We start from the raw sequence: 10,666 nt of genomic DNA, 5'->3' as shown, positions 1-10,666 counted from the left end.
GGGCCAGATTAAGGCTGAAGGTCTTGGTTAGAGAATAGATAATTAGAGCTCATAGATCTACATATCTTATCTTCAGAGCTATCTCTTCTGAGGATTGGGTAATGGTTCTTTTCTCCAACAAGAGTAGTACTGGTTAATGTAACATTCAAAAATTGATAACATATTTTAGGAGAAAGATGGACAGTTAGATAAGAGAATGCGAGAGACAGAGAGGCAGAGAGACAGAGACAGATAAAGAGGATAAGGGATTTCAAAGGATATGGGATAGAGTGTTATAGAAGAGCATTTAGGGAAAAAAATAGGCAGTCTATGATAGTATTTCCTAGGATCAAAGACCTTTTTTCAATCAAACTTTTTCCAGATATGAGTTTTGTGCTGTCTGGTATTAAAAAAAAGCAAAACAGTACAAATTTTTCAGTCAACAATTCAAAATAGTTAAATTGCAAATATCATTGGGAAAGTTGCTTAAAAGACTTAAATTTATGATGAACCTGACTAGGTTAGAGCCTTTTCAAAGTGTTGGCTGTATTGTTTTTGTTATTTTTAAAAAAAACTATATTTTATTCTTTACAATCAGCAAAAATCTGCCTTCTCACTCCAAGCTCTCCCCAACCTCACCTTATATTGGGAACAGAAGAAAAATCAAACCCATTACAAATATGTTTAGTCAAAACAAATTTCTGCATTGCTCAGGTCCAAATATTTTTTAAAAAAATTTCTACCCTCTGAGTCCATCACTTCTTTATCAGTAGGTGCACGTCTTACCACTACTTTTATGAATCCCTGCTTGATCATTAAATTGATTTATTTTTGATTCTTTCAAAATTTGTTTGCCTTTAGTGTATTGCTGTCATATATTCTTTTTGTTAATTTTATTGTGTACCAATTCATAGAAGTCTTCCTAGCTTTTTCCACAACTATCCCCTTCTTCATTTCTTAGAGCACAATAGTATTTCAGCATATTTGTTAACAAAAATGTGTTCATCCATTTCCTAATTTATGGATAATCTCTCATATTCCCATTCTTTGCCATCTTAAAAATAGTTGTATTCTCTTAATTCCTTTGTTTCAGTGTTAAAGTTTTTAAGCAGCTCTGGTCTTTTCAACAAGAATGTTTGAAATCATCTGTTTCATTTCCATTTTCTCCTTTGTAACATTATATTCAGTTTTTCTTGATAAGTTATTCTTGGCTATAAACATATATCTGTTGCCTCATGGAATATTGCATTTTAAATTCTCCATTCCTTTATATAATGGTAGCTGCTAAATCATGTGTGATCCTAATTGTGCCTCCTTGATGCCTGAAGACTTTTCTGCATGCTTGCTTTATTATATATATGTCCTGGAAGTTCTGAATTTTAGGTATGATGTTCTTGGGTGTTTTTATTTGGACTTTCTTTCAGAAGGTGACTTCTGAATTCTGTTTTGCTCTCTGGTTCTTTGCAGTTTTCTTGAAAAATGATTTCTAGGCTCATTATTTTCTTGATCATGGCATTCAGGTAGTCCAATGATTCTTAATTTTTTTTTCTTATCTTTCTTTCAGGGCAGTTGTTTTTGCTATGAGAGACCTTACATATTCTTCTAGTGTTTCAGACTTTTGATTTTATTATAAATTTTTTGTTTGCCTCATGAAGTTGTTGATTTTTGTTTGGTACATTCTAAATTTCAGGGTTTTGTTGCTTAGCAATTTTTTTTAACTCTTCTGCCCTTTCTACTTTCTTCTATAGCTTTCTTTTTCTTCCATTTTTCCTTCAAGCACTCTCATTTCATGAGAAAATAGTTTATAAATTAAAAAAAAACTCTCTTTGATTAATATAATCCAAGAATTCTTACTGATTTTTCACCCAAACTGATTTTTCTTTTTGAAATTTTATTTTTTTCCAATTATATGAAAAGATAATTTTCAACATTCATCTTTTGTAAGATTTTGAGTTCTATATTTTTCTGCCTTCTTTCCTTTCCTCTCCTCTCCCTATGACAGCAAGTAATCCAATATAAGTTATACATGTACAAAACCTATTTCCATATTAGTCATGTTGTAAAAGAAGAATCAGAATAAAAGGTAAAAAACCTTGAGAAAGGGAAAAAAACACAAAAAAATTTTAAAAAGCAAAAACATTATGGTTTGATCTGCATTCAGACTTCATAGTTCATTCTTTGGATATGGATAGCATTTTCCATCACAAGACTTTTAGAATTGTCTTTGGTCATTGTATGATGAAAAGAACTGTCTATCATAGTTGATCATTACACAATGATGCTGTGAATGTGTGCAATGTTCTCCTGGTTCCATTCATTTCACTCAGCATCAATTCATATAAATCTTCCTTGTTTTTTTTTCTGAAATCTGTCTGCATTCCATTCCATTCATATCCATTTGTTCAGCTGATCCTTCATTGATGATTATCCCCTTAATTTCAAATTGTGATTTTTCTTTGAAGATTTGCTTGTTTTGGAGTCATTATTTTCTTCTGCATTAATATTTTATGTTTCTTTGCCACCTCAGTATCTCATTATGATGGAATTCTTTTTTTTGTTTGCTTAATCTTCCAGCTCACTTTCTAACTTCAGACCTGATGTTAGACCTGGGCTCTGTTTACTTCTGGAGGGAAGGTCTGAGGTCCCATTGCTGAGTTCTTGGGGATTGTCTTTGTGGTAGTCTAGAACCCAGTCTGGGAACCTTCAAACTTTAAGTACTCCCAAAGAACTTGATCCTGCGCACAATCTGATTTCTGACTTCTCATCCCCACCTTTCACCATCCAATCTGAACTTTTCAAGCTCTTGACCCAGATTTTAGTCAGAATGTCAGTAGAATGCTAATCCCTGAGCCCTTATCAGTCAACTGGAAAGATCTTTTGGTTCAGAATGGCAGAACTGTAGACTCGCCTTTGATCTGGGATTCCTGCCCTGATTATTCCTCTGCAGTCTGGGTTAGATGTTGTAACTGAAATCCGGCTCTTCTCTTTGTATCTGAACCATACTGCTGTTGCTGGTTTCTAAACTTTCTCCTTTCTGGATACACTGCTTATGGACTCCTAGTCTGGGAACTTCATCTCCAGAGCAGGTCTCTTCAGGTCATCACGAATCTGTGATCCAGGACTGGGCAGTGAGCAACAAAGTAGCCAGTTGGTACCTATTCCTTTCACAATGCTTCAGTGTGTGTCTGGTGGTGCCTCTAGTATGAGTCTGGAACTTCCTCTTGAGCCATTTCACAGCCCCTTCCTGAATACTAGCATGTTCTGAATACAGTGTGCTCCTGAACTTCCCATATTTTCAGTGTCTGCAGAATTATCTTTCACCTAAAGCTGGCTTGGACTGGGAAAATAATTTATTGTGACTTTCTTCTAAGATTTCTAAGGTGCATTTTCTAGATGTTTGGCAGACTTTTTTGGTGGAATCTTGATATTCTGCTTTCTGTCTTTGTGCTATCGTGGCTCCAACAGAGGTTTTAATTATTGAGAGAGAAGAAAAAGCAAGGGAATAGAGTGTTGGGTGATTGACATATATTTATTATTGTATGGAGGTAGGAAAAAGAATAGAATGGTGAGATTTCACTTTATCACTTTAACAAGTTTGATTAAGGGTTACATTTTTTTTTCAGTTCATCTAAGCCTTCTCTCTAATCTAATCAACTTTTTCATTTTTTTTATCATAGGAAAAATGTACTGTGGTAGTTGAAAGACTCTGAAACCCTGGGTTCCAGTTTCAATTCCCTGAACAGGGTATTTCCAGAGACTGGGGTTCTAGTTCAAGTCTTGCCATTTTTCCACTGGTTATGTTACCTTGAACAAAGCACTTAATCTCTTTGAACCACAATTTTCTCCTTTTTAAGAGATAGATTGGACTAGTTAATCTAATTTGAATCTAGTTGTTACATTCTATGTTTCTTAATTGTTGTATACTTTGGGGAAGTTTCAGCTTTTTCTCATCTATAAAATGAAGATAATATTACTTGCACTAGCTAGCTTTCAGGTTTACATCGATTTCACTGATGATTAGATGAAATAATATTATGTAAACTTTTAAAATTTATTTTTATTGTTTTTAAAGCAAATGGGGTTAAGTGGCTTGCCCAAGGCCACACAGCTAGGTAATTATTAAGTGTCTGAGGCCAGATTTGAACTCAGGTACTCTTGACTCCAGGGCTGGTGCTCTTATCCACTGTGCCACCTAGCCACCCCTATGTAAACGTTTTTTAAGGATTTATATTCACTTTAGCTCATATTTCTTATTTGAACAACTAGGAGTACTGCTTCTCATTGCCTGATTTTATTCAATAATAGGGAACAGGTTCTGGTGTCTCATGTTCATACAAATTTTGTCCTTCACCCAATTCCAGAGGTACTGTAGAGTAACCATGAAGTTTCCCGTTGCTATCAGAGAGATGACTACTTCAGTGTCCTAGTGCTACACATTTTGTGGGTTGTAGCACTTCTATTTTTTTAGGTTAGGGGTAAAGGTATCCCTAGTTATAAATAAACTCCTGAGATTCGTGCCTTAATTTATCAGGAGACTTTGATTATTTTTTATTCTTAATTCTAGGTTCCAAAAGAATCACCTCAACATGGTTAAGCCATATGTTGTTCTTTATCCTTAAACATAGAAGCAAAAGGACTAGATTTAATTGCATTAAACAACCTTCTGCACAGGTGGCTCATCCACAGTTTCTTGAGGAGGTGGGGCATTAAGCTACCTCCAAACAAGTTTTAGGCAAATGTCAGACTAAGGATTTCCAGGAACATATTTCAAGTACTTAGAATCATACCTACTCCTCAGTTGCTCCCATAGAGTGCTGGTTGACATCTTCCAGATCAACTTGTGTTCAAACCTACCAATGAACCAGTGTCCTATCAGGTGGAAACTCTTAACTTAGATTTCTCATCACTCACTGTTTTTTCTCTTACTGCTTTTTGGTGAAAGAGATATCTGATTCTTTCTTCTTACTACTCATTAGTATGTCTAGTTTATTAACTGGGCTTAGGCTATATGGAAGCCCACTTATTCCATTTCTCAAATGTTATTTTGTGAACTCAAGAGCAAGCATTGAAAGAGACTCAGTTTCTGCCATTCTGTCATCTTTTCTTTCCTTCCAAAGATCTTATATTCTACTCCTTTTCCCTTTCTCTCAAGACACAAAATTGTCTGTGTGTGTATTATGTGAGTATGGGTTAGTGTGTGTGTGTGTGTATGTGTGTGTGTGTGTGTGTGTGTGTGCATGTGTGGTGACATGAGGCAACTATTCAGCTAAGATTGGTGGGAGTAAAGCATAGTTATGATCCTAATACATTAAATAGTTATTACTGGGTTGGGGGTAAGAGAAAAGACAGAAAGCTTTGAAAGGCCCAGTGGAATGATTACCCAGGAGAATATTCTGATCTACTGTCTGATTCTTTTGCTTTTGAAATGCTGCAGGTGGTCCTGGTGGATAAGATGGCATTTGTTCTGAAAGGCAAAGGTCCTGTCTTGTTGATACTGCTCCTTTTGTGGGTGCTTCCTGGATGCTCTGAAGACCTCATGTGGGAGGAGTTCATGAAGCAACACCATCTCAGTTTGAGCCTAGATTTCAACCAGCTGAACTGTGAAGATCTTATGGGTGCCACAGAATCTCTTAAGGGCAAAGCCTCCCATACCTTCATCTATGCCATTTGGAGCCAGTTAGAAGATATATGCCATAGGGATGGGTTAGACCACTATGAAAATGTGCGGGTGTGGAGCAAGAAACCCTTGAAAATCCTTACCTGTGAGCAGTTGGAGTCTGGCCAAGGCTACAAGGGCATCAGCAGCTATAGCTATGTAGAGCTCCACTGTGGTTTGAATGGATTCCCTGTGAGCCTGGAGGACACCAAGATGAAGAAGAAAATTTCAATTTCAGAGACTGTCTCTACTTATACCACAAGCTGAAGTTCCCTGGCTAACTAGGGCTCTTGGCCAATTGGGTCTTTGTTTTCCTGCCCAGACCAATGATAAATTTGCTGATAATAGTAGTTATTTTTCAACAAAGTAAAGAATCTGAGCCATCACATACTCCTATTTCTCTATTTCCCTTCCCTCCTACCCTCTCTTTCCCTATTTTCTTTCCCTATTTCCCTTCCCTCCTACATCTATCCCTAGTAACCAAAGGCTGAGAGGATTGAAAGCCTGATTGAATAGGAACAGGGATATCTGAAGAGCTAAGAGTCATTCCTCAGACTTTTGGCCTGATAAAGATGATATTGGGTAGAGACCATCATAAAGAAAAAGAATGCAGCAAGTTCTAATCAAATCTTTCTTCCTGGGACATATAAAGATGGGAGAGGGAGAGAAGGCAAAATGATTAGGAGAAAATTTTTTTTTCAGATGGCTTTCCCAATTATCTTCATGAGCTGATAATTCCCCTTTCATTTAATAAAATGCTCTTCCTTTCACTTTAAGGTTTGAATATGTGCATGTGTTTAAAACATGTTTGTGTTATATTCTACAGGCAAGGCAGCATTGTACAGTGGAAAGAACACTGACCTTGTAATATGGATTTACATCCCAGATAAGTTATTTTCTAGCTGTGTGCCTTTGGACAGTTCTCTTAATTTCTCTCCACTTCAGTTTCCTTCTCTGTAAAATGAGAAGTTAGACTAGGTGTATCTACTGATCTTTCCAGGAACTTTCAAATTGTGTGATTTTGGGCAAGTCACTAATATATTTGGGATTTAATTTCCTTATTTGTAAAAACAGAAGATTGGATTGGATGAACTCTTAAGAACTCTTCCAATTTTTTTTTTATCTATCATCCTATATATAGACTCATGAAAATAGGAGATGGAACATGTATGTAAATAAATAAAATATAAATTATAGTAAATAAATGTCACATACTACCTTAATATAATAAGAGGAGCCTAAAATAGTATCACTCAAGTGATATCATAACTGCAGGAAAAAGTTGAGTTTTCATGAAGGAGAAGGCATTTGAATCAGATCTTGAAGGATTTGTTAGATGCCAATGGATGGAAATGGAGAGAGGTGTTGGATTGGGGAGAGGAAGGAGGGAGACAGATATTGTCCCAGATTTAATGCATCATGAACAAAGTTACAGAAGCAGAAAATTGTGGGATATGTTTTGAAAATATCAAAAGCAATACACTTTTATTGCAATGGATAAGGGAGAAGTGGAGCCAGAAAGAAAGGCTAAGGAGTTTTGTTTTCAGGAGATAATGGAAGTCCATCAACAAATATTAATGGAATTGATTGTGTTATGCTGTTGCAACCTCTTTATATTTGTTCCTTTGTTTATAAAAAAAAGATTTGAGCTAGGTAATAATTAATTTCCTGCCAAATTTTCAAGATAGTACACTGGACAGAAGTGCTGTTCAGGTGCCAATGGGGGTGACAATGGTTTTTTAAATCACATAGTAATCTTGGACACAATAAAGTATAACAAAAATTTGAGACTGAGTAGCTTTCTTTATAGTGTAAATAATAATCTCACACGTATAGAAAAGGCTTTAAAATTCATCTAGGCCAAACTTCTCATTTACATAATGAAGACAACAAAACCTAGAAAAATAAAAGTTTGCCAAATAGCTTGCCAAAGGTTCAAGAGAAGCAGACTATGGGGAGGCTAGGTGGTGCAGTGGATAGAGCACCAGCCCTGCAGTCTGGAGTACCTGAGTTCAAATCCGGCCTCAGACACTTAATAATTACCTAGCTGTGTGGCCTTGGGCAAGCCACTTAACCCCACTGCCTTGCAAAAACCTAAAAAACAAAAAGAGAGAGAAGCAGACTAGGTGACTGTATTCAAGAACTATCCAAAGATTCCAGAGCCAGAAATATCTTTCCATTCACTTGAATTTTTCATAGATTCTCAAAAAAAATGTGCATTTTCAATGTCTAATTCATTGCAATTCTCCACAAATGTCAAAATTAATTTTGATACCCCACTGAGGCACTGAGCTGATCCTGAGATCTAGAAAGCTATATTACTAGAATGAATGCTCTGAGCTATTTTACTAAACTGAAAATAATCAGGTATAGGTCTGATGAAGAATGGCTTATCAATCACAAAGAACTAGCTTAGACAGCATTGGAAGTGTTAATCATCAGCAGGTGGTTACCAAGTGATGGTGAGATGTTAATATCGTTGGTCTTGGAATCAGGAATACTTGGGTACGAATTCTGCCTTAGATACTTACCAGCTGGAAAAATCTCTGTCTTAGTTTTATATTGCGTAAAATGAAGTAGTTGGATTTGATGGCCTTTAAGATAGTTTTCAATTTTAAATCTATGATTCTATGATATAAATCTAAGTCATAATTATGGCAAATATTATGTGAATTTGTTGCACTATTTGAATTAACACTGAATTTCTATTGGACTAGAATCACTTACTATATTTTTCATAATTGTAATATGAATAGTTCAAATTCAAAAAATGCAACTACTTCACAGAATTCATCTAAGGTGGAAGAATTGGGATCTACATCAGTATAAGGAATATTCACACTAATAAAAATCATAAAATATTGAGGTTGAAGAAGAGAATATACTCACTGGATGGTTGACTCATTAGCAAGCTACATGTTAGGATAAATCACTTTATCCTACCTGTTGAAGAGTTTGGGATATTTAAAAATCATAGTTCTATGAAAAGCTAAGTTTTGATAGAGATAGAGAAAAGAAGGAAGAAAGAAGAAAAATTATGGAGACATGAGATTTTTGATTCAGCTTTCCTCATAGGGTTGTTGGGCAGAAAGCATTATGAAAACATTAAAGCATTATAGAAATGAAAGTCTTTATTGTTAAAATAGGAAGCATTATAAAGGTCTTGTATGCTGGAGGAAAGCAAAGCAGAGATGAACAAGACAAATTTTAACTATTCCATTATTTGCTTAGGAAAATGTTGTTTGTATTTGTTCACGCAAGAAAAAACCAAGATTTATCAGACTTTTGCAAAGGACAATATGGTATTATATTTGAAGTATTTAAGGGAAAAAACCCAGAAATATAGACTTATAGAATATCAACCACAGACAAAAATCCCCTCTAAATCACTTTGGATAAGTTTTCATATAGTATTTCTTTAATGATCTCCAATGGTGATTATTTTAGGAAGTATATTATGATTTTGGGGTATAATTTAGATCTGGTTTGTATCTAGAGATTCCAACTTCATTAATTTACAGATGAAGAAATCGAGGCTTAAAGAAATGAAAGTCAGTATCACATAGGTAAAGAGTAGTTAAGATCTGAAGTTAAGCTCTCTCCAGATCTTTTGTTCATGTTTTCCTCTGTTGAATATAATTTTATTGTATCATGACTTATACATGTAGTGTTTATTTCTTCCTTCTGAAATTTATGTGGAATTTCTTTTTGTTTTACAATTAAATATTTTGTAGTATGTCCTATTTCATTTGAAAAAAAAATTCCTACTTTTCCCATTTAGGTTTCCTCTTATAACCAAAAATCCAGTTTTGTCAATATTCTGTCCAAATCTTCATCTTCTTTTTCATTCATATTTTTGTTTTTCATTGGTTGAGTATTAAAATCTCCCATCATTGCTATCTTTCTAACTAATTCTTTTCATTTCTGTTAACTTTCCTATTGCAAGTTTAAATTTTATGTCATGAGACATATCTTTAATTTAAATAAATAAAAAATTCTTTAATTATATGAAGGTAACTTTGAGTATGAAATAGTTTCCTTTTCAAAAAATCTCTCAGGGGCGGTTGGGTGGTGCAGTGGATAAAGCACCAGCTTTGGAGTCATGAGTACCTAGTCTCAGACACTTAATAATTACCTAGCCATGTGGCCTTGGGCAAGCCACTTAAGCCCACTGCCTTGCTAAAACCTAAAAAAAAAAAAAACTCTCAGTGAATTACAATTTTAATTGACTTTATCAGAAATCTATTGACTTTATCAGAAATCTTCACTGCAATTCCAGATTTTCTAGTGTCATCAAAAGGAATTTTGCAAGTTCATTCTCTCACCTTTATTCTTTATGATTCATTTATACATTAGACGGATATTTTAATAGTATTTTTGTTTTGTTTTGTTTTTTAGGTTTTTGCAAGGCAAACGGGGTTAAGTGGCTTGCCCAAGGCCACATGGCTAGGTAATTATTAAGTGTCTGAGACTGGATTTGAACCCAGGTACTCCTGACTCCAAGGCCGGTGCTTTATCCACTGCACCACCTAGCTGCCCCAATAGTATCTTTTAATTCAAAACCCTTTTCCCTTTTCATAGGGGAGTCTAATCTTTTTACATTATGTTGCAATTGATAATTTTTATCTATTCAAAAATATTCTTTTTTTTTTCCTCTGGAAAGCTATACAGTAGTCATTATTTCATTAGTGCTACTCCTATTCTTTTTTATATACTTGCCAATTGATACATCACTAAGCACAATTCTCATAATTTATGCTATTGTCCAAACTGATTTCAAAAAATTACTTCTCTTTTTTTCCTCTGTTTAAAATAGAAACATCACCCTGGAACATTCTTCCTTTTACTCTTCACCCTTTTTGCCCTATTCATTTTTCTCTCCCCCCCCCAAAGATAACCTAAATTTACCTAATTACTTTTCTCAGTTCTCCTACTTTTTAAACCCTTTCAATCTTTTTTTAATCATTTAGATATTAATTAAAATAGTACAACCATTATTTGCTCTCTTTCTGCAATGATGATAGTGAAGTA

At 34.8% G+C, this 10,666-nt stretch overlaps 1 protein-coding gene across 2 annotated transcripts in view; it reads left to right on the top strand.

Moving 5' to 3' along the window:
• Nucleotides 1-6,025, top strand: part of LOC141521941 (epididymal secretory protein E3-beta-like) — a 37,425-nt gene extending 31,400 nt beyond the window's left edge. For both annotated transcript variants that reach the window (XM_074234957.1, XM_074234956.1), the window contains exon 2: nt 5,414-6,025. In XM_074234957.1, coding sequence (XP_074091058.1) covers nt 5,432-5,902 — 471 coding nt within the window. In that variant the 5' untranslated portion in view covers nt 5,414-5,431 and the 3' untranslated portion in view covers nt 5,903-6,025. The remainder of the gene's footprint in view (nt 1-5,413) is intronic.
• The last annotated feature ends 4,641 nt before the right edge of the window (nt 6,026-10,666 follow it).

This window comes from Macrotis lagotis, chromosome 4 (genome assembly GCF_037893015.1).
Source record: "Macrotis lagotis isolate mMagLag1 chromosome 4, bilby.v1.9.chrom.fasta, whole genome shotgun sequence".
Classification (NCBI taxonomy): Eukaryota; Metazoa; Chordata; class Mammalia; order Peramelemorphia; family Peramelidae; genus Macrotis; species Macrotis lagotis.
Note: the sequence above shows the minus strand (reverse complement) of the source record. Positions and strands in the feature narration are given on the sequence as shown.